The sequence below is a fragment of the Coregonus clupeaformis genome, chromosome 17 (assembly GCF_020615455.1).
Source record: "Coregonus clupeaformis isolate EN_2021a chromosome 17, ASM2061545v1, whole genome shotgun sequence".
NCBI classification, from domain to species: Eukaryota; Metazoa; Chordata; class Actinopteri; order Salmoniformes; family Salmonidae; genus Coregonus; species Coregonus clupeaformis.
Window position 1 is genome coordinate 4,578,528 of NC_059208.1, and position 27,425 is coordinate 4,605,952.

At 42.4% G+C, this 27,425-nt stretch overlaps 1 protein-coding gene across 6 annotated transcripts in view; it reads left to right on the top strand.

Annotated features, from left to right (window-relative positions):
* Positions 1–27,425, top strand: part of LOC121585983 (ras/Rap GTPase-activating protein SynGAP) — a 94,928-nt gene that overhangs the window by 27,343 nt on the left and 40,160 nt on the right. For 4 of the 6 annotated variants that reach the window (XM_041902363.2, XM_041902365.2, XM_041902364.2 and 1 more), the window contains exons 2-3: positions 91–224; positions 4,973–5,090. In XM_041902363.2, the coding sequence (XP_041758297.1) occupies positions 91–224; positions 4,973–5,090 (252 nt within the window). Of the gene's footprint in view, positions 1–90; positions 225–4,972; positions 5,091–23,501; positions 25,618–27,425 lie in introns of those variants that run through there. The other 2 variants (XM_041902367.2, XM_041902368.2) reach the window with 2 other exon arrangements.

Here is a 27,425-nt window from a genome sequence, read left to right on the forward strand (position 1 = left end):
AATTGTCCTATTGATCCTAGCTGTTGTGCTGTTTTTTGTATTTTTATTTTTAAAAAGTTAATGAACTAATTCCTTTTATTTCATTCAAAGATGGAAGGTGTGCCTCCCCGTTGTCCTCGCGGCCCCAGACCCCTTCCAATGGCCTGGCTTATGATCCCCCCGGTTGGAACCTACGTCACTCGATGAGAACCGGCAGTCAGCGCTACATGTTTGACCAGGAGGAGGTAGGATGAATACCTCCATCTTGTTCACCAGAGACAAGCACATGCAGGACATGGCAGACAACCACAGTCCTGCTGATTTTCATTTCTCCCTAGCTCTTAATTGGTCGGTGAATGTATTTGATTGACTAGAGTCCACCTGATGGGTTGAGAGTCCACATTGATCTTTGATGTATTTACCTTCAGGTACAGTGCATTCGGAAAGTATTCAGACCCCTTGACTTTTTCCACATTTTGTTACGTTACAGCCTTATTCTAAAATTGATTAAATAAATGTTTTTCCTCATCAATCTACACACAATACCCCATAATGACAAAGTGAAAACAGGATTTTAGAAATGTTTGCAAATGTATTAAAAATAAAAAACAGAAATACCTTATTTACGTAAGTATTCAGACACTTTGCTATGAGACTCGAAATTGTGCTCAGGTGCATCCTGTTTTCATTGATCACCCTTGAGATGTTTCTACAACTTGATTGGAGTCCACCTGTGGAAAATTCAATTGATTGGACGTGATTTGGAAAGATACACACCTGTCTATATAAGGTCCCCTAGTTGACAGTGCATGTCAGAGCAAAACCCAAGCCATGAGGTTGAAGGAATTGTCCATAGAGCTCCGAGACAGGATTGTGTCGAGGCACAGATCTGGGGAAGGGAAACTAAACATTTCTGCAGCATTGAAGGTACCCAAGAACACAGTGGCCTCCATCATTCTTAAATGGAAAAAGTTTTCAACCACCAAGACTCTTCCTAGAGCTGGTCGCCTGGCCAAACTTAGCAATCGGGGGACAAGGGCCTTGGTCAGGGAGGTGACCAAGAACCCGATGGTCACTATGACAGAGCTCCAGAGTTCCTCTGTGGAGATGGGAGAACCTTCCAGAAGGACAACCATCTCTGCAGCACTCCACCAATCAGGCCTTTATGGTAGAGTGGCCAGACCGTGCCTCAGTAAAAGACACATGACATCCCACTTGGAGTTTGCCAAAAGGCACCTAAAGGACTCTCAGACCATGAGAAACAAGATTCTCTGGTCTGATTAAACCAAGATTGAACTCTTTGGCCTGAATGCCAAGTGTCACGTCTGGAGGAAACCTGGCACCATCCCTATGGTGAAGCATGGTGGTGGCAGCATCATGCTGTGGGGATGTTTTTCAGCGGCAGGGACTGGGAGACTAGTCAGGACTGAGGGAAAGATGAATGGAGTAAAGTACAGAGAGATCCTTGAGGAAAGCTTACTCGAGAGCACTCAGGACCTCAGTCTGGGGCGAAGGTTTACCTTCCAACAGGACAACGACCCTAAGCACACAGCCAAGACAACACAGGACTGGCTTCGGGACAAGTCTCTGAATGTCCTTGAGTCCGGACTTGAACCCGATCTAACATCTCTGGAGAGACCTGAAAATAGCTGTGCAGCAACGCTCCCCATCCAACCTGACAGAGCTTGAGAGGATCTGCAGAGAAGAATGGGAGAAACTCCCCAAATACAGGTGTGCCAAGCTTGTAGCGTCATACCCAAGAAGACTCGAGGCTGTAAACGCTGCCAAAGGTGATTTGACAAAGTACTGAGTAAAGGGTCTGAATACTTATGTAAATGTGATATTTCCGTTTTCTGTTTGTAATACATTTGCAAACATTTCTAAAAACCTGTTTTTGCTTCATCATTATGGGGTATAGTGTGTAGATTGATGAGGAAAAAAGCTATTTAATCAATTTTAAAATAAGGCTGTAACGTAACAATGTGGAAAAAGTAAAATGGTCTGAATACTTTCCGAATGCACTGTATATCGGTAGGGTGCACTAGGTTAACACACCTAACCCCTGTTTGGATTGGAGTGTTGTCCCTAACCAATAAAGGTACCGTTTAGATCATTTGAGTATCCAGGCTAGGCCCTACTTTATTCTGTTACTGAACTTTCAGGGCCAAACCCTATTAAAGTTGATGTGCTTAAACTTTATAACACTACTAGAGAGTCCGTACACCAGGCTACCTAGGTTTTTATCAGCAGCCATAGAGATGTACATCCACATCATATCCCTAGCGCTGTTTAATTATTCAATTATGTTTCTATTAAGTTCTATATGATTCCATTAGGTCCAAGTGGGGGTTATTGAATTATTTAGTTAATAAGAGGTGTCTCATCAAGTGGGTGTGAGCAGATTTAAGGAATAGCTAGTGTAAAGAACAGCAAGCATGTTATTGTATGATACCATTTTGTTTTCTTTTTTTTCTTTTTTTTCTTTCCCCCACTTGAATACTCCTATTTTACAGCCCATATATGGACTGATGCTGGAAATTAGTACAAGCTAACGCATTGATGATTCAATGCAATGTACCAGTGTTTTATTAGTTCCAAGTAGGAATGTGGAAGTGAGCAGATTTATGGAATAATGTCATTAATTTAAAAAGTAACTAATTGAAAAGATAAATACATTTCCACTCTGGGTAGATGCAGCTTGATACATCACTTCAATAACAGAGCAGCCCACATGTGAGAGCTGATGTCCCAAAACTAGCCACTGGAGAGAGACATTATTCAACAATACAATGAGGTATACCAAAATAATCGTTGCACTTATTAATTTGATATGGCAGGTACTCTTGCAAAGACCCCCTAGTCCTCCAAAAAGTGTCAGGGAGACACTTTTTTATTGTAAATTGAACCTGATATGATTGTAATCATACACAGGTGGTTCATGTAAATTGTTTGAGGGTTAGGGTTTTCTACGAAAATGAGAGGAATTCCTCTACTTATGTAACCTTTTCCTTTAGTGTGTATCTGGATGGGATGGGGGATGAAATTCATCTATTGATCTGAGAACATAGTGTACAAGCATTTATTATAGTTCATTATTAATTATAGTCATACAAAACATCCCCAATATGTGTTTTACTCACTGCACGTACTGGGGTAGTGCATAAAAAAAATATGTGCAATACTGTACCTCTGAATAAAGGAAAAAAGCTATTCAACTTAGATTCAACTTAATAGATCTTAAGTCAGTTGGGATGTCAATTTGTCATTGCTAACGTTACCTGAGCTCCAGTTTTTGTGTTTTCTGCTATTTACTATGGCACAGTATCACAATGCCAATGTCATTTCTCTTGCTCTAAACTTCAGCACTTTCTGGTGATGCAGTTACCAGTGCTGGCTCACGTCACCTGTCTGGGAAAATAATTGTGGGAGAAGCTATTTCGGACCACACACGCTTGTCCTTTCACTGTCCCCTAGCCAAGGGCTCTTTGCCCCAGCTAACAGCAGAACCCACTAAATATAATGTACAGTAGCTCTCCAAGTTCATTGAGGTCGTGCTGAGCCATCTACTTTTCTCTCTGTGGTATTTCATGATGTCAAACAACTATATATAGTAAAATGAACTCAATGCAATATGTGGGATGGAATATTTTAATTAATTTTAATTACTATTTCAACGAGTTAGAGGATCAACAAAGCTAGCGTTTACAGAGAGCATATGGGACATAAGAACGGCTCACAAATGAAATAATATGACACTTAATACAGTATGTGCGACATGGTTTTGGAAGTCACAGTAACCTAAAGTATATGATAAATTAGAGACAAGGTCAACAGGACTGATATTAAAGAGATATTTGCATCTCTGAAGTGTACATAGTTGTTAAAGTGACTTGAGTTGCCTCCGCTCTCACGATTTCACAATTGGAAATGACATAAGACTGATGGTTAGCAATACAATGTAATACAATACAAAACATTAAATACAATACAAAAAACATTAAATACAATACAAACATTAAAGCTATGGTCTGGGATTTGGAAAGCTGTTCAATGGTCATTTAAATTGTCATTTAAATGAATGGATATTTATTTACCCATTGATTCCTAAAGAATATAACTTATACATGCATCATGAGCTTAGCACAACCTCCTTTCTATATAATAACCCAAATAAGGTTTGTTTACAAGCAACAAAAATATAAACAAACAATGTATATTTTCTAAATGTGTAAAATGATAATGTGGATGTCACAGACTCTCAAGAGTCTGTGCTGTTTAAGAATTTGAGAGGGGTTACACTTTCCTATCCCCATCCCTCAGCTGTATACCAATACAAGTGGCAGTTTATTGTTTTATTAAATACCAGAATGTAGCTTTAATGCCAACCTTCTATTCACTTTGTTAACTATTTGTTTCACATAGAGACAAAGTGCTTCTGGGTAAGGCTTTGCGTGTTCAAAAGCAATTTCACCTCTCACCTCTGTAAACCACATTGGGAATGTGTTGTGCTAGCCTTTACTTTAAGTGTGGGTGGAAAATGCCCCTGGTTCTTGAGACATTCAACTCTCAAAGGTCTGGATTTCAGTAGGGGAGGTTTTCAGTTCTTTGCTTTATTATGTTAAATACACATATCAAGTCATATGAAGGTAACTCTGAAACATTTACACCAGTGAAATTGACATAAAAAAATAAAAAAATAATGTAGCTGTGTTACACAACTAACGTTTTCTTATACAGTATATGCTCTGGTTTGATATGATCATTTAGCATAAATTAAATTATCCATAGTTTAAGATCCTGTGCAATCACTTTTTTATTACAGGACAACAGATAAACAAAGTGAGGCTTTAGTGCCCAACACAAGTGATTTATACAGTATGTAGGGGAAGTGCTAGGAGGAGCGATGGTCAGGCGTGGAGTGACCAAGGTACAATCTGAAGAGATGGGTATTCAGCCTGACCTTGACCTCTCTGACCCCCTGTTCCTACCGTAGGTTCACCCTTTACTGATGCATGAGCGTCGCTCAGGCTCTCAGCGCAGTGAGCGCACCAAGCTGCTCCGAAGGACAGTCAGTGTGCCGGTGGAGGGGAGACATCAACACCCCGAGATAGGTATGTAGAACCCATACCGAAAAGATTTGTACTGGATTACAAAGTGCAAACCATGTAAGTGCATTGCAGTTCAATAGCGCCAATTCAAAAAAATTGTTTTTTATTTTTCTGGATATCTGCAAGCTCTGGTTTGGTAAATGCATCCTTGCAGTTCCCAAGCCATAGTATTTGTTGGAGTCTATTTAAATACACCACTATGAAAGTATACTGTTGGTTACCCTTCTTATTTGCACTCCTTCTCTGTGCCTTTTTATGTGTCAATGAAATCAAATGATATGTTATAAACCCTCAGTAGCACACATTCATGGTCACACCTTAAATACAGTAAATAAGAAGTGCCCACTTGCAGTTTAAGGCCAAGTAATGTAGTCTTTGACCGTATTGGTATTTGTCAGCTTCAAAATATTAGAAGTATTTTTTATTATACTACTGGTTCACAAATTGGTTCTATTTGTATTCAAATGGCACCATGAAACAAGCTAAGGGGGCGGCGTTCCCTGATGGCTGGCATGTATACCATACTAATATACAGAGATGAAGACATGCGTATGGATAACAATCATTTAATGATTTTCATAAACAGAATTAAGTACCTATGATTGTGTCTCTAAGAATATATCTATTGGCTTTGTTGATACATTTGTTAACACTTTGTTACCTGTACATTAGTTGGTGGGTCGTTGCACCAATTCAGTGCCTTTTGAGATGTGAACTTGGTGAAGAAGAAAAATGATTTCATCTCATTTTAACATTCTGTCATAAAAGAGCACATGTTCAGCTTAATAAAAAACATGTTTACCATCTCAAGAGGTTAAATAAAAAAATCACTATAGTAAGTGCCTATTAAGTGCCAAATAAAGTAACAGGGTTGACAATTTCATCTTAAATCAGCCATAAATCCCCTTGTGACAGGACAAATAGAAGCTTGTTGTGTGCAACAGAGAGGGGCAGTTGAATGCAAGCTTAAACAAATGTTTTATTGTGAAAAAATTTCTAGCCTGTCTATCTATGCTGTCTATCTATGGGTAACATGGTTGACATGTTATGCTTGACCCATTCAGTTTTCCACCACAATACACCAGAAAATTGCCAAAAATAGTACAACCAGCTCACCTGCTTTTACACTATTATTTACCTATTAGATGTTCAATGTGTCTTTGGAAACAAATATTTCAAAAGGAATAGTTTCACCATATTAAAATGAGGGTTCAGTTCACGTAACAGGGTTGACCTTAAAATGAGGGACAGATGTAAATTAATCACTAATCACATGAAATAAATAATAATCTTCAGAAATTACTTTGTCAAAGCAACAAAATAACTAGGGCTTTACAATGATGGTGAACTTTGAGAAATGTCAGGGTTAAGCGGGTTAAATCTTCCTGGAAGTCACAGAGGGTGCATGGAGGGACATTTCAAAATGCTAAATTTTTGCACTTTAGCTAATCTGATTTATTGAATTATCCATATGGTCTATATTAAAGGGCACTTCATTGATTTATACAGGCTTTTAAAATTCGATATTGGTGCACAATTTCTACTTAAAATATCAAAGGGATGCAAAAGGCACTCATTTCAAGGAATGACCCTGGTACATTTGTATATTCTTAATTAGAGATATTTGTAAAAAGGTTTTCAGATTTGTCTCTAGTGCCCCATGGAATTGGCTGATGGTGGTAATGTACAATTATGATCATTAACACTTTTTCTAATTCAACAGTATTTTGAAGTGGGTTTCACAGTGGGACTGCAATATGTAATCATATAATTACTGATGGAGGGAATAAGTACTTTTTCCATATCAACAATTAATGCTGGCTACTTTATTAGTGGTTCACAAATTGGTTCACAAATTATTCACCTTTAATTGTCCTATTATTCTATGTATATTAAATGCATTTGGCTGTCAGTGTCACGTTCGTTTATAGACGGGACGGACCAAGGCGCAGCGTGATAAGCATACATGTTTATTTAAACGAATAAACACCCGACAAAACAACAAACGAAACGTGACGTGACGTGACGTGACGTGACGTCCAAGGTAGCACACAAACAACATACCTTACACAGAACAAGATCCCACAACCCACTAGTGCCAATAGGCTACCTAAGTATGGTCCCCAATCAGAGACAACGAGCAACAGCTGCCTCTGATTGGGAACCACACAGGCCAACATAGATCTATACATACTAGATCCAAACCTAGAAAATAACACATAGGAACATACACAACAAGGAAAATCACACCCTGACTCAACAAATAAGAGTCCTCAGAGTCAGGGCGTGACAGTACCCCCCCCCCCCCAAAGGTGCGGACTCCGACCGCACAACATAAACATAACAGGGTAGGGGCCGGGTGGGCATTCCGCCTCGGAGGCGGATCCGGCTCAGGGCGTGACCACCACTTACTCTCCACCTCCCTGTTGCGCCCCTGGTCTGGTCTGGACCTCGGCGCGCTGCTTCCCCTCTCCTTCTTCCCACGAAGTACCAAGCCCTGTCTGGACCCTGGTGTGGGAGACCCCGAACCTGGAGAGGGGCTGATGTCTGGGTCTGGACTGGAACCGCTGACTGGAGCTGGACCCGACGACGGTGGAGTGAACTGCTCTGGGTCCGGAGTGGAGCCGCTGACCGGAGCTGGATCAGGCACCGGTGGAGCGGATTGCTCTGGCTCCGGAGTGGAGCCGCTGACCGGAGCTGGATCAGGCACCGGTGGAGCGGACTGCTCTGGCTCCGGAGTGGATCCGCTGACCGGAGCTGGACTGGACCCCGGTGGAGCGGATTGCTCTGGCTCCGGAGTGGAGCCGCTGACCAGAGCTGGACTGGACCCCGGTGGAGCGGATTGCTCTGGCTCCGGAGTGGAGCAGCTGACCGGTGCCGGACCAGGCACTGGTGGAATAAGGCACGGGCCGTGCCGGACTGGACACACGCACCACTGGCCTGGTGCGGGGAGTAGGAACGGGCCGGACCGGGCTGACGACGCGCACCACTGGCTTGGTGCGGGGAGCAGGAACGGGACGTACTGGACTGGCGACGCGCACCACTGGCCTGGTGCGGGGAGCAGGAACAGGCCGGGCCGGGCTGGCGACGCGCATCACTGGCTTGGTGCGAGGGGCAGGAACAGGACGGGCCGGGCTGGCGACGCGCACCACTGGCCTGGTGCGGGGAGCAGGAACAGGCCGGGCTGGGCTGGCGACGCGCACCACTGCCTTGGTGCGAGGAGCAGGAACAGGCCAGACCGGGCTGGCGACGCGCACCACTGGCTTGGTGCGAGGGACAGGAACAGGCCGGACCGGGCTGGCGACGCGCACCACTGGCTTGGTGCGAGGGACAGGAACAGGCCGGACCGGGCTGGCGACGCGCACCACTGGCTTGGTGCGAGGGACAGGAACAGGCCGGGCCGGGCTGGCGACGCGCACCACTGCCTTGGTGCGAGGAGCAGGAACAGGCCAGACCGGGCTGGCGACGCGCACCACTGGCTTGGTGCGAGGGACAGGAACAGGCCGGACCGGGCTGGCGACGCGCACCACTGGCTTGGTGCGAGGGACAGGAACAGGCCGGACCGGGCTGGCGACGCGCACCACTGGCTTGGTGCGAGGGACAGGAACAGGCCGGACCGGGCTGGCGACGCGCACCACTGGCTTGGTGCGAGGGGCAGGAACAGGCCGGGCCGGGCTGGCGACGCGCACCACTGGCTTGGTGCGAGGGGCAGGAACAGGCCGGGCCGGCGACGCGCACCACTGGCTTGGTGCGGGGAGCAGGAACAGGCCGGACCGGGCTGGCGATGCGCACCACTGGCTTGGTGCGGGGAGCAGGAATAGGCCGGACCGGGCTGGCGACGCGCACCACTGGCTTGATGCGAGGAGCAGGAACGGACCGAACCGTACTGGGAACACACACCACTGGCTTAGTGCGGGAAGCAGGAACGGGTCGGGCCGTACTGGGAACACGCACCACTGGCTTAGTGCGGGGAGCAGGAACGGGCCGGACCGGACTGGCGACACGCACCACTTGCTTGGTAAAAGGAGCGGGACTGGGTTCCTTTATAAACCCCCGCTCCTTCTGCTGCCTAACCAGCTCCTTTCGCCGTCCCTCTACACTCTCCTTCTCCCTTATAGCCTCCTGTAGCGCCTCCCTCTGACCTAATAACTCGTGCTCCCTCTGAACCAATAGCCCCCGTAACCTGGTGGCCTCCTCTCCTAACCTGCAGATCCGCGCTGTCGCTGCCTCCTGCTGCCTCGTCGTCCACACCGTGTGCCCCCTCCCAAAATGTTCTTGGGGTTGCCTTTCGGGTCTCCGTCGTCGGCACTCCTCTTCCCGTGAGGACTCCTCCGGGAGCCCCCACGAGTTAGGGAACAGACACTCGTCGTCGTCGTCATCCTCCGACTCCTCAGTGTAGTACTGTTCCCACTCCTCTTCCCAAGGTCGTAGGGACCCAATCCGAAACCCAACCGGGTGCAGTGGTCGGGGCTCTTCTCTATCGCTCCCCGACCACCCCTTTAGACCCCCCAAAAATGTTTATTGGGGCTGCTTCTCGGGCCTCCTCCTCGGCCGGCTTCCGTGTTGCCGTCGTTCCTCTCCTGCCTGGGCATTTACCTTCGCCCATGGACCTTTCCCCGCGAATATCTCCTCCCATGACCACCATTTGCCCACCTGTGACATTGCTATACGCTCTTCTGGGCACGCTGCTTGGTCCTCGTTTGGTGGGATCTTCTGTCACGTTCGTTTATAGACGGGACGGACCAAGGCGCAGCGTGATAAGCATACATGTTTATTTAAACGAATAAACACACGACAAAACAACAAACGAAACGTGAAGTCCAAGGTAGCACACAAACATCATACCTTACACGGAACAAGATCCCACAACCCACTAGTGCCAATAGGCTACCTAAGTATGGTCCCCAATCAGAGACAACGAGCAACAGCTGCCTCTGATTGGGAACCACACAGGCCAACATAGATCTATACATACTAGATCCAAACCTAGAAAATAACACATAGGAACATACACAACAAGGAAAATCACACCCTGACTCAACAAATAAGAGTCCTCAGAGTTAGGGCGTGACAGTCAGCTAAATGTTTTTTGTTAAAAACACAGCTTCTGAAATTACCTAACACGATCTGTATCCAGAGTCCCAAGTAAACAAACTAAGACGTGACATGGGAACCACGACCATGCATGTTATTCCAATGTGACTACAGTGTGCCTAATTTTTACCCAAATTAAAACCACAACGCAATTATTTGGTTCACAGTTTTGCTGATTTCACAATGAATTGGCATTCACCAACAACAAACTAAGCATTGGACAGGTCAGTGCCCAGTAGGAGGACATTCAGTTCTGCCTTAAATGGAGCTTAGCAGTTGGTGATGGAGTGAAAAGTGTATATTTTGCATTATGATGTTATAATCTGGTTATCTGACCAGATAACCGAAATATGAGCTCTTTCCCATGACATCTTGATGCAGGTATATACTGGATGAAACCATAACCACCCATTCAATATAAATTTAAGAGTTTAGTTATTATTTGAAGTTGTTGATTCAGGCCTTTGAACATTTGGTCCCCTGATCCTGCTATGAAATGGAAGCAAAATGCTGGTATGTCATTATGACTGTAGGCATAGTAGCCCTATAGACAAATTACTTGCTTGTATCTCTATGTTATTTTCTTCAAGGACAATGGAATTCCACCCTCTTTTCATATTTCTAACACTTCATTTAGACAGCATAGAAACAGAGGGGGAGACAGGACAGGAGGAGACGAGAAAGGCAGATGCAGGGATTTAACCCTCAACCTTCTTGGCTCTAATAACAAAGGTGTAAGGAAATGCAACCACTCAACCATACAGATGCCTGCATCTCCTACTTATTAACATGCACACGCAAACACACACACACACATACAAATTATTTGATCCCCTGCTGATTTTGTACGTTTGCCCACAGACAAAGAAATGATCAGTCTATAATTTTAATGGTAGGTTTATTTGAACAGCGAGAGACAGAATAACAACAAAAAAAATTTATAAATTGATTTGCATTCTATTGAGGGAAATAAGTATTTGACCCCTCTGCAAAACATGACTTAGTACTTGGTGGCAAAACCCTTGTTGGCAAACACAGAGGTCAGACGTTTCTTGTAGTTGGCCACCAGGTTTGCACACATCTCAGGAGGGATTTTGTCCCACTCCTCTTTACAGATCTTCTCTAAGTCATTAAGGTTTCGAGGCTGACGTTTGGCAACTCGAACCTTCAGCTCCCTACACAGATTTTCTATGGGATTAAGGTCTGGAGACTGGCTAGGCCACTCCAGCACCTTAATGTGCTTCTTCTTGAGCCACTCCTTTGTTGCCTTGGCCGTGTGTTTTGGGTCATTGTCATGCTGGAATACCCATCCACGACCCTTTTTCAATGCCCTGGCTGAGGGATGGAGGTTCTCACCCAAGATTTGACGGTACATGGCCCCGTCCATCGTCCCTTTGATGCGGTGAAGTTGTCCTGTCCCCTTAGCAGAAAAACACCCCCAAAGCATAATGTTTCCACCTCCATGTTTGACGGTGGGGATGCTGTTCTTGGGGTCATAGGCAGCATTCCTCCTCCTCCAAACACGGCGAGTTGAGTTGATGCCAAAGACCTCGATTTTGGTCTCATCTGACCACAACACTTTCACCCAGTTCTCCTCTGAATCATTCAGATGTTCATTGGCAAACTTCAGACGGGCCTGTATATGTGCTTTCTTGAGCAGGGGGACCTTGCGGGCACTGCAGGATTTCAGTCCTTCACGGCGTAGTGTGTTACCAATTGTTTTCTTGGTGACTATGGTCCCAGCTGCCTTGAGATCATTGACAACATCCTCCCGTGTAGTTCTGGGCTAATTCCTCACCGTTGTCATGATCATTGCAACTCCACGAGGTGAGATCTTGCATGAAGCCCCAGGCCGAGGGAGATTGACAGTTCTTTTGTGTTTCTTCCATTTGTGAATAATCGCACCAACTGTTGTCACCTTCTCACCAAGTTCTCACCTGTATAAAAGACACCTGGGAGCCAGAAATCTTTCTGATTGAGAGGGGTCAAATACTTATTTCCCTCATTAAAATGCAAATCAATTTATAACATTTTTGACATGGGTTTTTCTGGATTTTGTTGTTGTTATTCTGTCTCTCACTGTTCAAATAAACCTATCATTAAAATTATAGACTGATCATTTATTTGTCAGTGGGCAAACATACATAATCAGCAGGGGATCAAATACTTTTTTCCCCTCACTGTACACTACCAGTCAAAAGTTTGGACGCACCTACTCATTCAATGGTTTTTCTTAATTTTTTACTATTTTTTACATTGTATATTTTATATTTGAGATTCTTCAAAGTAGCCACCCTTTTCCTTGATGCTTTGCACACTCTTGTCATTCTCTCAACCAGCTTCATGAGGTAGTCACCTGGAATGCATTTCAATTAACAGGTGTGCCTTCTTACAAGTTAATTTGTGGAATATATTTCCTTCTTTATGCATTTGAGCCAATCAGTTGTGTTGTGACAAGGTAGGGGTGGTATACAGAAGATTTGGTAAAAGACCAAGTCCATATTATGGCAAGAACAGCTCAAATAAGCAAAGAGAAATGACAGTCCATCATTACTTTAAGACATGAAGGTCAGTCAATATGGAAAATGTCAAGAACTTTGAAAGTTTCTTGGAGTGCAGTCGCAAAAACCATCAAGCGCTCAGAAATTGCAGCCTAAATAAATGCTTCACAGAGTTCAAGTCACAGACACATCTCTGTATATATATAGTGCCTTCAGAAAGTATTTACACCTCTTGACTTTTTCCACAATTTGTTGTGTTACCGTCTGAATTTCAAGCGGATTAAATTTAGATTTTTTGTCACTGGCCTACTCACAATACCCCATAATGTCAAAGTGGAATTATGTTTAAATTGTGTTTTTATTAATTAAAAATGAAAAGCTGAAATGTCTTGAGTCAATAAGTATTCAACCCCTTTGTAATAAATAAGTATACATTTGCTTAACAAGTCACATAATAAGTTGCATGGACTCACTCTCTGTGCAATAAAAGTGTTTAACATGATTTTGAATGACTACATCATCTCTGTGCCCCACACATACACTTATCTGTATGGTAACTCAGTCGAGCAGTACATTTCAAACCCAGATTCAACCACAAAGGTCAGGGAGAGTTTGTATATATATAGCTTTTTTTTCTCACCCATCTACACACACTACCCCATAATGACAAAGTGAAGAAATGTTTTTAAAAAATTTTGCAAATTCATTTAAAATAATTACAGAAATATCTTATATATACAGTGCATTCGGAAAGTATTCAGACCCCTTGACTTTTTCAACAACAAAAAAACTTTACAGCCTTATTCTAAAATGGATTAAATTAATGTATTTCCTCATCAATTCACACACAATACCTCATAATGACAAAGCGAAAACTGGTTTTTAGAAATGTTTGCAAATTTATTAGAAATAAAAAACAGAAACATCTTATTTTCATAAGTATTCAGACCTTTTGCTATGAGACTCGAAATTGTGCTCAGGTACATCCTGTTTCCATTCATCATCCTTGAGATGTTTCAACAATTGGAGTCCATCTGTGGTCAATTCATTTGATTGGACATGATTTGGAAAGGCACATACCTGTTTATATAAGGTCCCACAGTTGACAGAGCATGTCAGAGCAAAAAGCATGTCATGATGTCGAAGGAAATGTCTGTAGAGCTCCGAGACAGGATTGTGTCGAGGCACAGATCTGGGGAAGGGTGCCAAAAAATGTCTGCAGCATTGAAGATCCCAAGAGCACAGTGGCCTCCATCATTCTTAAATGGAAGAAGTTTGGAACCACCAAGACACTTCCTAGAGCTGGCTGCCCGGCCAAACTGAGCAATTGGTGGAGAAGGGCCTTGGTCAGGGAGGTGACCAAGAACCCAATGGTCACTCTGTCAGAGCTCCAGAGTTCCTCTGTGGAGATGGGAGAACCTTTCAGAAGGACAACCATCTCTGCAGCACTCCACCAATCAGGCCTTTATGGTAGAGTGGCCAGACGGAAGCCATTCCTCAGTCAAAGGCACGACAGCCCGCTTGGAGTATGCCAAAAGGCACCTAAAGGACTCTCAGACCATGAGAAACAAGATTCTCTGGGCAGATGAAACCATGATTGAACTCTCTGAATGCCAAGCGCCACATCTGGAGGAAACCTGGCACCATCTCTACGCTGAAGCATGGTGGTGGCCGCATCATGCTGTGGGGATGTTTTTCAGCGGCAGGGACTGGGGGACTAGTCAGGATTGAGGGAAAGATGAACGGAGCAAAGCACAGAGAGATCCTTGATGAAAACCTACTCCAGAGTACTCAGGACCTCTGACTGGGGAGAAGGTTCACCTTCCCACAGGACAACGACCCTAAGCACACAGCCAAGACAACGCAGGAGTGGCTTTGGGACAAGTCTCTGAATGTCCTTGAGTGGCCCAGCCAGAGCCCGGACTTGAACCCTAGCGACGCTCCCCATCCAACCTGACAGAGCTTGAGAGGATCTGCAGAGAAGAATTGGAGAAACTCCCCAAATACAGGTGTGCCAAGATTGTAGCGTCATACCCAAGAAGACTTGAGGCTGTAATCGCTGCCAAAGGTGCTCCAACAAAGTACTGGGTAAAGGGTCTGAATACTTATGTAAATGAGATATTTCCCAGGGGTTTTTATTTAGACATTTGCATAAAATGTCTAAAAACCTGTTATCGCTTTGTCAGTATGGGGTATTGTGTGTAGATTGATGAGGATCTTTATTTATTTAATCAATTTTAGAATAAGGCTGTAACATAACAGAATATGGAAAAAGTAAAGGGGTGTGAATACTTTCTGAATGCACTATATATATATATATATATATATATATATATATATATATATATATATATATATATATATATATATATATATATATATATATATATACACACACACTACCGGTCAAACGTTTTTGAACACCTACTCATTCAAGGGTTTTTCTCTATTTTTACTATTTTCTACATTGTAAACTATAAAATAACACATATGAAATCATGTAGTAACCAAAAAAGTGTTAAACAAATCAAAATATATATTATATTTGAGATTCTTCAAAAAGCCATCCTTTGCCTTGATAACAGCTTTGCACACTCTTGGCATTCTCTCAAACAGCTTCATGAAGTAGTCACCTGGAATGCATTTCAATTAACAGGTGTGCCTTCTTAAAAGTTAATTTGTGGAATTTCTTTCCTTCTTAATGCGTTTGAGCCAATCAGTTGTGTTGTGACAAGGTGGGGGGGGTTATACAGAAGATAGCCCTATTTGGTAAAAGACCAAGTCCATATTATGGCAAGAACAGCTAAAATAAGCAAAGAGAAACGACAATCCATCATTACTTTAAGACATGAAGGTCAGTCAATACGGAAAATGTCAAGAACTTAAAAATGTTCTTCAAGTGCAGTCGCAAAAACCATCAAGCGCTATGATGAAACTGGCTCTCATGAGGTCCGCCACAGGAATGGAAGACCCAGAGTTTCCTCTGCTGCAGAGGATAAGTTCATTAGAGTTACCAGCCTCAGAAATTGCAGCCCAAATAAATGCTTCACAGAGTTCCAGTAACAGACACATCTCAACATCAACTGTTCAGAGTTGACTGTGTCAATCAGGGCTTCATGTTCGAATTGCTGCAAAGAAACCACTACTAAAGGACACCAATAAGAAGAAGAGACCAAGAAACATGAGCAATGGACATTAGACCAGTGGAAATTTGTCCTTTGGTCTGGAGTCCAAATTAGAGATTTTTGGTTCCCAACCAATGTGTTGCATGGAGGAGGAGGTGTTATGGTGTGGGGGTGCTTTGCTGGTGACTCTGTCTGTGATTTATTTAGAATTCACACTTAACCAGCATGGCTACCACAGCATTCTGCACCAATACGCCATCCCATCTGGTTTGGGCTTAGTGGGTCTATCATTTGTTTTTCAACAGAACAATGACCCAACACAACTCCAGGCTGTGTAAGGTCTATTTTACCAAGAAGGAGAGTGATGGAGTGCTGCATCAGATGACCTGGCCTCCACAATCTCCCGACCTCAACCAAATTGAGATGGTTTGGGATGAGTCGGACCGCAGAGTGAAGGAAAAGCAGCCAACAAGTGCTCAGCATATGTGGGAACTCCTTCAAGACTGTTGGAAAAGCATTCCAAGTGAAGCTGGTTGAGAGAATGCCAAGAGTGTGCAAAGCTGTCATCAAGGCAAAGGGTGGGCATTTGAATAGTCTGTTTTAACACTTTTTTGGTTACTACATGATTCCACATGTGTTATTTCATAGTTTTGATGTCTTCCCTATTATTCTACAATGTAGAAAATAGTAAAAACAAAGAAAAACCCTTGAATGAGTAGGTGTTCTAAAACATTTGACCGTAATATATATATATATATATATATATATATATATATATATATATATATACAGTGGGGAGAACAAGTATTTGATACACTATTTGATACACTAACTTGTACCTATGATTTTGCAGGTTTTCCTACTTACAAAGCATGTAGAGGTCTTTAATTTTTATCATAGGTACACTTCAACTGTGAGAGAAGGAATCTAAAACAGAAATCCAGAAAATCACATTGTATGATTTTTAAGTAATTAATTTGCATTTTATTGCATGACATAAGTATTTGATCACCTACCAACCAGTAAGAATTCCGGCTCTCACAGACCTGTTAGTTTTTCTTTAAGAAGCCCTCCTGTTCTCCACTCATTACCTGTATTAACTGCACCTGTTTGAACTCGTTACCTGTATAAAAGACACCTGTCCACACACTCAATCAAACAGACTCCAACCTCTCCACAATGGCCAAGACCAGAGAACTGTGTAAGGACATCAGGGATAGAATTGTAGACCTGCACAAGGCTGGGATGGGCTACAGGACAATAGGCAAGCAGCTTGGTGAGAAGGCAACAACTATTGGCGCAATTATTAGAAAATGGAAGAAGTTCAAGATGACAGTCAATCCCCCTCGGTCTGGGGCTCCATGCAAGATCTCACCTCGTGGGGCATCAATGATCATGAGGAAGGTGAGGGATCAGCCCAGAACGACACATCAGGACCTTGTCAATGACCTGAAGAGAGCTGGGACCACAGTCTCAAAGAAAACCATTAGTAACACACTACGCCGTCATGGATTAAAATCCTGCAGCGCACGCGAGGTCCCCCTGCTCAAGCCAGCGCATGTCCAGGCCCGTCTGAAGTTTGCCAATGACCATCTGGATGATCCAGAGGAGGAATGGGAGAAGGTCATGTGGTCTGATGAGACAAAAATAGAGCTTTTTGGTCTAAACTCCACTCGCCGTATTTGGAGGAAGAAGAAGGATGAGTACAACCCCAAGAACACCATCCCAACCGTGATGCATGGAGGTGGAAACATCATTCTTTGGGGATGCTTTTCTGCAAAGGGGACAGGACGACTGCACCGTATTGAGGGGAGGATGGATGGGCCATGTATCGCAAGATTTTGGCCAACAACCTCCTTCCCTCAGTAAGAGCATAGAAGATGGGTCGTGGCTGGGTCTTCCAGCATGACAACGACCCGAAACACACAGCCAGAGCAACTAAGGAGTGGCTCCATAAAAAGTATCTCAAGGTCCTGGAGTGGCCTAGCCAGTCTCCAGACCTGAACCCAATAGAAAATCTTTGGAGGGAGCTGAAAGTCCGTATTGCCCAGCATAAGCCCCGAAACCTGAAGGATCTGGATAAGGTATGGAGGAGTGGGCCAAACTCCCTGCTGCAGTGTGTGCAAACCTGGTCAAGACCTACAGTAAACGTATGATCTCTGTAATTGCAAACAAAGCTTTCTGTACCAAATATTAAGTTCTGCTTTTCTGATGTAATACTTACAGTGGGGCAAAAAAGTATTTAGTCAGCCACCAATTGTGCAAATTCTCCCACTTAAAAAGATGAGAGAGGCCTGTACATTTCATCATAGGTACACGTCAACTATGACAGACAAAATGAGAAAAAAAATTCCAGAAAATCACATTGTAGGATTTTTTATGAATTTATTTGCAAATTATGGTGGAAAATAAGTATTTGGTCAATAACAAAAGTTTCTCAATACTTTGTTATATACCCTTTGTTGGCAATGACACAGGTCAAATGTTTTCTGTATGTCTTCACAAGGTTTTCATACACTGTTGCTGGTATTTTGGCCCATTCCTCCATGCAGATCTCCTCTAGAGCAGTGATGTTTTGGGGCTGTCGCTGGGCAACACAGACTTTCAACTCCCTCCAAAGATTTTCTATGGGGTTGAGATCTGGAGACTGGCTAGGCCACTCCAGGACCTTGAAATGCTTCTTACGAAGCCACTCCTTCGTTGCCTGGGCGGTGTGTTTGGGATCATTGTCATGCTGAAAGACCCAGCAACGTTTCATCTTCAATGCCCTTGCTGATGGAAGGAGGTTTTCACTCAAAATCTCACGATACATGGCCCCATTCATTCTTTCCTTTACACAAATCAGTCATCCTGGTCCCTTTGCAGAAAAACAGCCCCAAAGCATGATGTTTCCACCCCCATGCTTCACAGTAGGTATGGTGTTCTTTGGATGCAACTCAGCATTCTTTGTCCTCCAAACACGACAAGTAGAGTTTTTACCAAACAGTTCTATTTTCGTTTCATATGACATTCTCCCAATCCTCTTCTGGATCATCCAAATGCACTCTAGCAAACTTCAGACGGGCCTGGACATGTACTGGCTTAAGCAGGGGGACACGTCTGGCACTGCATGATTTGAGTCACTGGCGGCGTAGTGTGTTACTGATGGTAGGCTTTGTTACTTTGGTCCCAGCTCTCTGCAGGTCATTCACTAGGTCCCCCCGTGTGGTTCTGGGATTTTTGCTCACCGTTCTTGTGATCATTTTGACCCCACGGGGTGAGAACTTGCGTGGAGCCCCAGATCGAGGGAGATTATCAGTGGTCTTGTATGTCTTCCATTTCCTAATATTTGCTCCCACAGTTGATTTCTTCAAACCAAACTGCTTACCTATTGCAGATTCAGTCTTCCCAGCCTGGTGCAGGTCTACAATTTTGTTTCTGGTGTCCTTTGACAGCTCTTTGGTCTTGGCCATAGTGGAGTTTGGAGTGTGACTGTTTGAGGTTGTGGACAGGTGTCTTTTATACTGATAACAAGTTCAAACAGGTGCCATTAATACAGGTAACAAGTGGAGGACAGAAGAGCCTCTTAAAGAAGAAGTTACAGGTCTGTGAGAGCCAGAAATATTGCTTGTTTGTAGGTGACCAAATACTTATTTTCCACCATAATTTGCAAATAAATTCATTAAAAATCCTACAATGTGATTTTCTGGAATTTGTTTTCTCAATTTGTCTGTCATAGTTGACGTGTACCTATGATGAAAATTACAGGCCTCTCTCATCTTTTTAAGTGGGAGAACTTGCACAATTGGTGGCTGACTAAATACTTTTTTTCCCCACTGTATGTCATGCAATAAAATGCAAATTAATTACTTAAAAATCATACAATGCGATTTTCTGGATTTTTGTTTTAGATTCCGTCTCTCACAGTTTACCTATGTACCTATGATAAAAATGTACTTATGTACCTATGATAAAAATTACAGACCTCTACATGCTTTGTAAGTAGGGAAACCTGCAAAATCGGCAGTGTATCAAATACTTGTTCTCCCCACTGTATATATATATATATATATATATATACTGTGCCTTTAGAAAGTATTCACTTACAAAACTTCTGTGGTACAATTGGCGCTCTTGCAGTCGCAGCGCAACGATGAAACTATAGATTGTACGAAATTCATACAAATCAAACCTGAACTGTACATCAGTTCAAACATGCGGTCTCTCGTAATGCATGAATGCTTTTATACTTTTACCCTGAATAATTTGATACTTGTTTTAGAAATTCCTGGTAACCAGTTTTGATGAAACAGGGTAATGCCCAAATCGAATGTGAGTTTTTTTTGTCTTGACATCCGCTGACAAGTGTCTTTTTGTCCCATTGAGCTTACAAACTAGCCAGTGCAGTCTTGTTTTAGTAACAATTACGTATCAGGCACTTTGAATAGTCCAGGAGATGAGCACAGATAAACCTTGATATGATAATGGGCATCGTGTGTGTGTGTTTAAAATAAAGGAATTATAATAAGATGTGGTCCTCTGTAGCTCAGCTGGTAGAGCACGGCGCTTGTAACGCCAAGGTAGTGGGTTCGATCCCCGGGACCACCCATACACAAAAATGTATGCACGCATGACTGTAAGTCGCTTTGGATAAAAGCGTCTGCTAAATGGCATATTATTATTATTATAGTGGTTGGGGGGGGTAATAAAATGATACTGCAACATTACCACGGTCAAATTCCATCTCCCTCCTGATGGTAACCATGGTAATAACCAGGCTGAAGTCTGTTAAATAGTAACACTTTCAGTTTTTTTTTAACGCTACCATCGCTTTGGCCTCTCTCTCTCTTCTCACTCTCTCCATTTCTCTCTATATTTTCCTCCTCTTCAAGTAAAAATCTCCTTTTGTGCTGCCTGCAGTTAAAAGGAGAATAATCATAGGCATACAGTACAGTTGTCATGGAAACTGGGAATACTGATTTATCCCCCACATGTCTGGCTTGGTTGGATCCAGGAACCATGATTGGCTATTACAGTCCCATCTGGACTAAACTACTGTAGAACACGGAACAGGTTGTCGGAATAGAAATGTTGCAGTTATGTGTTCATTCAAAGATGCGTGGAATAAGAATCCTTCAGTTTAGTAAGGGTATTTTGTTTAACAAAAGCCATCTGCATCAGTAGTTGAGTTAAGTGTTATACGTTTAGACTTACACTATCCATTGTTGATAGAAATGTAGGGCATTGCGTTTGCTTTCAATTCCAAGCCCAAACCGTATCACCCTGTAGGAAAATGATATCTCTCAAAATGCATAGCTTTTTTTTTTCTTGGTGTGGCAGCATGTGGGATGAAGTGCTGCTGCTACAGAGCTACTAGATTCAGAGACAACATTTGTGTGTAAGTGGTCTTCAATCCTGGCCCTTTGAGACCCAGGATGTGTAGGTGTTTGTTCTAGCCCAGCTCTAACGCAACTGATCAAGCCCTTGATGAGTTAAATAAGGTTTGTTATTATTGGTCTTCAACAAAGGGCTGCACATCCCGTTGATCTCCAGGACTAGAGTTGAACAACACACGTCTGTGGGTAATAAATGAAGTGCACATTCTGCTGCTGGAGGAACATCTTTATGTAGTCAAATATGATTTATCAACCCTGTTGGTTGGTTTCCTAAGCCAATGCCACAATGACAATGTAAAACTGTCAGTATTCTTCAGAGACGGAATACATATAAATGAATGATGAGTAAAATGTAAAGGTCGACTGACAGTATGCTATAGCTGCCAAAATATCACCCTATAGGTACATAATTTGAAATACAGTGCTTTCAGAATGTATCCATACCCCTTGACTTATTCCACATTTGTTTGTGTTACAGCCTGAATTCAAAATGGATTAATTTGGTATTATTTTACCCATCTACACACAATACCCCATTATGACAAAGTGACATTTTGTTTTTGAAAAATGTAATACAGAAATATCTCATTTACATAGGTATTCACACCCCTATGTCAATACATGTTAGAATAACATGCGATTACAGATGTGAGGCTTTCTGGGTAAGTCTCTAAGAGCTTTCCACACCTGGATTGTACAATATTTGCTCCATTATTATTTTCAAAATTCTTCAAGTTCTGTCGTTTTTAAATCTTGCCATAGATTTTCAAACAGATTTAAGTCAAAACTGAGGAACATTCACTGTCTTCTTGGTAAGCAACTCCAGTGTAGATTTGGCCTTGTGTTTTAGGTTATTGTCCTGTTGAAAGGTGAATTCATCTCCCAGTGTGTGGTGGAAAGCAGACTGAACCAGGTTTTCCTCTAGGATTTTACCTGTTCTTAACACTATTCCGTTTCTTTCTTAACGATTACAAGCATACCCATAACATGATGCAGCCATCACTATGCTTGAAAATATGGAGAGTGGTACTCAGTAATGTGTTGTATTGGATTTGCCCCAAACATAACACTTTGTATTCAGGACAAAAAGTTAATTGCTATGCCAAATTCTTTACAGTATTACTTTAGTTCCTTGTTGTAAACAGGATGCATGTTTTGGAATATTTGTATTCTGTACAGGCTTCCTTCTTTTCACTCTGTCAATTAGGTTAGTATTGTGGAGTAACTACAATGTTGTTGATCCATCCTCAGTTTTCTCCTATCACAGCCATTAAACTCTGTAACTGCTTTAAAGTCACCATTGGCCTCATGGTGAAATTCCTGAGCGGTTTCCTTCCTTTCCAGCAACTGATTTAGGAAGGATACCTGTATCTTTGTAGTGACTGAGTGTATTGATACACCATCCAAAGTGTAATTAATAACTTCACCATGCTCAAAGATTTGGCCAATGTCTGTCTTTTTTAAACTTCCAATAGTTGCCCTTCTTTGCGAGGCATTGGAAAACCTCCCTGGTCTTTGTGGTTAAACCTGTGTTTGAAATTCATTGCTCAACTGAGGAACCTTCCAGATAATTGCATGTGTGGGGTACAGAGATAAGGTAGTCATTCAAAAATCATGTTAAACACTATTATTGCACACAGAGTGAGTCCATGCAACTTAATATGTGACTTGTTAAGCAATTCTTAAGGCTTGAAAATATTTAGGCTTGCAATAACAAAGAGGTTGAATACTTATTGACTCAAGACATCTCAGCTTTTCATTTTTAATTAGTAAACATTTTGAAAAACATAATTCCACTTTGACATTATGGGGTATTGTGTGTAGGTCAGCGACAAAAAAAAAACAATTTAATCAATTTTAGAATAAGGCTGTAAGGTAACAAAATGAGGAAAAAGTCAAGGGGTCTGAATACTTTCCGAATGCACTGTATATAGCCAACTGTTATATGCTACACTATGGATTGTAGCCTAATGATAATACCAGCAATGAGGTTCATAATTGTCATTCTCTCAGATGTGGCCACCTTTCAGACACCATTGATTTTTTTTGTCTTGAGAGAGCTGTTTTCTTTTGCCCAAAATTGATGTGTAGTTGGTTGGCTGCTGTCTGGTTCGTTTGTCACCATTTAGTCTACCGTTTACCGTGCATCCTATAAGCCTATACCTTTATTGCGCCTATGCTTCCCACACACATTCCCCTCTCTCGTGACCTCATCTTGTTACGCTGCGTGTGTGTGTGTGTGTGTGTGTGTGTGTGTGTGTGTGCGCGCGCGCGAGAGAGAGAGAGAGAGAGAGAGAGAGAGAGAGAGACAGAGAGAGAGTATGATCGAGAGAGATTTCACCAATCACCTTACAACAACTCCTTCGCCTCTTTCTGACAATTTGCGTCTCAATCGTCTCGTTGCAAGTGACGGAGCTAGAGGAAGCGCGACAAGAGAGATGGGCGACAATGTATACAAGATCACTAACCTGTGCGACGCCATCGATCAATCCATCTTTCCAAGCTACCGATAAAGTCTGACGCAGCACCATAGAGAAATAGATTTGACGGTAGAACAGAGGGAGCATCAAAGCTGCAACTCCTTTGAATTAATTAACCAGTTATTTTGGAATGTGATGCATTTACAATACATGTCGTTTTATTTTACTTTAATGAAGGATGACTGACTACGGACGCGTCCTCAGCTTCCCCGCTGCTATTTGCAAACAGAATGTAGCCTACGAATTGGAAAATAGTCCATGTTTTACGTATCTTCTGGATTTTGGGCATATGCGCGCATTGGAAAGGTATAAGTCTATAGGCTATATTTTCTTTATTGATGGACAGACGTGGTGTGTAAGCACACATAGCCTAAGCACAATGATGAATTTGTAGCCTAGCTGTTGGCATACACCCTAAATCTCTACAACACGTTTCTGCATGTATGATAACCCCGACCTTGTCATATCGATGAAAGTAGGGGTGATTTATGATACGCATTTAACCTATTTCAATATTGACACATCATTCTGGGAATTTCAATCACATTTCTGATGGCTTGCAATAATCAGCAGTTTTTTCACAGAAATACTGAATGCATTTGACAAACAATTTACAGATTAGCCTACCTGATCATTGATCATTATATTGATTATTAGGCTATCAGAGAGTATTTTTAAATAGAACGCCAGTTACGGTAATGAAAGAGTAATAGGCTGCAAAAATAAACACAACAAAAAGATGAAAAAAATCAACCTCAGAAGAGATTCTGTAGGTTACCTAGAAAACGGCAAAGGGGTCAAATTTCAGCTTTGGGGTTGTGAGACAATCGGAAGAGAAGGAGCCGGGGTGAGAGACCAAGGAGACGACGCGGCCAAAGAGCCTTCTGTGGGACTGCAAGACGAGGAGCTACCGCTGCCAGCACTGGAAAGCATGGCTTGGGGTTGGTGGAAGAAAGAATCGAATAATCTTGAGACATCATAACGATCATTATAACAATATACATCACGATATCTTTTGAGTAATAGGCCTACCATATTTTTTGATTGTGTTAAGAGGTGTGTGTGTGGCAAGTAGCCATTTATACAAAAATATATATTGATCATTATTAGCATATTTTAACAAAGGCTATTTATAATGTGTATGTTTGTATTTACTAATATTTATAATTTAAAGACTGTGTGCAAGTATATTTAAATAATCAAATCTCTGTAATAGCCTACTTGTATTTTTAGTTGCACTGACGATATAGCATTGTAATAATGGGATGTTTAGAAAGACATTACCACTGTCACAAGCGACACAAACTCACTCAAAAACAGTATCCTGTTAATGTGCTTCTCCAAAATCTGGACACTGATAAGAACTGCCAGCAAGATGAACAGCCTTATCACTCCTTGTACTCAAAAATGCACATTATTTTGGCAAAAGAAGTGCTTACTTCACAGAGAGCTATCTTAATTTATTGAAAGTATATTATCATAAATGCAACTGCACACACTTAAAGCACATCTATAGTAAAGGTGAAAATGTTCAAATGCATATTAATTTAGCTTAAAACAATGAGATGCACACACTCCTCCTATTCCTGTCCAATGTGATGTGAAGAGTACCAATTTGGTAGTGATAAAGGAGTATGGATATCAGGCAACTTTAAGTGTCTCAAATGTGGTCACAGAGAATGCTATTAAGCACAAGCTAATTTAAAAAGGAGAGGACCCTATACCCTATTACTGGACACATCTCAGCCTACACCCTCAACCTGTGTTGTGGACCAACAAAACCTGGAACCTCTCTACTATAGTCAGCCATAGCCGGAAGCAACCTTGAAAACTAACCCCCCTACCTAAGCAACTTGGAAACCAACCTTGACTCTGTTGACTCCAACCTACCCTGATATAACTCAGTTGTCGAGCTGCCATACTTGGAAATCAACGACATACAACCTGACTTTGGGGTAAGGCATGTAAATCTATCAGTGTCTTTGATTATTTGTCCACGTAATCCTCTCCAATGTTGAATGTCAGAAGTGTCTAACTGAGGCTGAATTGTAACTTTAAACTGCAATTACACTGAAGTTCCAATATATAGCCCGCTCGACAAGGGCTCTGTCCAGAAACAACCCCTAGCTCCTACTCCTACGGCCATGTGAATCTGAATTAATTTAATAGGTATAAGTGATATGGTAGCTCCTTTGCCCTCTGGTATGCTAGATGGAGCTACTACCATATGGTTTTACCTGTCCAACTCCTTCAGATCTACATTAAGTGCCCAGGGATTGTTTCTGGACCGGGCCGTGGGCTGTTATGGAAAGGGAAGGATACAGAATAGAAATCTGGATAAACACAAGCCAATAAAGTGCAAGGGATGGGGCTGGTCGGCTTGGCAATTATGGACGTGGAATGTATGTTACTGATTGCTCAAAAGTGTTATTGTAACAATAGTTTTGGCCTTGGCCATGCATGCCATGTACTGTTCAGAGGCTACCTGAACAGTCACATCACATCTTGATTTGTTGATGGAGGACCTGAGGCCCACAATGTTGTTTTTACCAGTATTTCTTCCTGGTTAATGTATTGTAACCAAGAATGTAGTGGAGTCTTTTTATATTTGGTGAATACCCTTATGCGCCTATTATGCTAAATTAGCATTGTTAGTGTTAGCGTTTGTTACCCTTTATATACCCCAACATCTATGTCCGCCTTTTTACCCCTACATCCCTGCTTGTAACACTACAGTATGCTTAGGTCCTTAGTTTGTTCCTGTTAAAACGCTAGGCTTGCCATTTCCAAATTTTGGCCAGAATTAAATAATTACGGATGGTGGATTTTCCACAACACAGCAGCGTGTCCTGGATTGGAGGGAGTCGACACTTGACTTAGCAATAAGCAGTCCCATTCCATGAGCTGGATGACTTTCCAGCCAGGTTTGACATCCGCACTGAATGGGTCACACCATGGGACAGACCATTTCTAAACTCACTAGATCCAGGATGTGCTGCTATGCAAATCAAAGGCACTCCTGATGGCATAGTTGTGGAAAGTCCTCCATACTCAATGATAGCGTTCCAGCCCTTGTTCTGTGCTCAGTCTACATGGCAAATACATGGGTTCCACATGTGTGTTTTTTCGCGTTATTTGTAATTTATTCTGTACATAATGTTTCTGCCACCGTCTCTTATGACCAAAAAGAGCTTCTGGATATCAGGACAGCGATTACTCACCTCGTATTAGACGAAGATTTTTTCCTCAACGAGCCGGACGCGAAGGATATCCTACAGACACCCGACAAGGCCCAAATACCCGTCATTCACATGAGAAAGAGACAGAGATATCGTGGACGTAGGTCGGGGTGCCTTGTAAGGATCCGACGGCGAGCGAGTAAACTGCCTCTTCCATCAATCCTATTAGCCAATGTTCAATCATTTGAGAACAAATTGGACGACCTAAGATTACGGTTAACCTACCAACGGGACATTAAAAACTGTAATATCTTATGTTTCACCGAGTCGTGGCTGAACGATGACATGAACAACATACAGCTGACATGATATACGCTACATCGGCAGGATAGAACGGCTGGGGGGTGGCGGTCTGTGTATATTTGTAAACAACAGCTGGTGCACAAAATCTAATACTAAGGAAGTCTCAAGGTTTTGCTCGCCTGAGGTAGAGTATCTCATGATAAGTTGTAGACCACACTATTTACCAAGAGACTTTTCATCTATATTTTTCGTAGCTGTCTATCTACCACCACAAACCGATG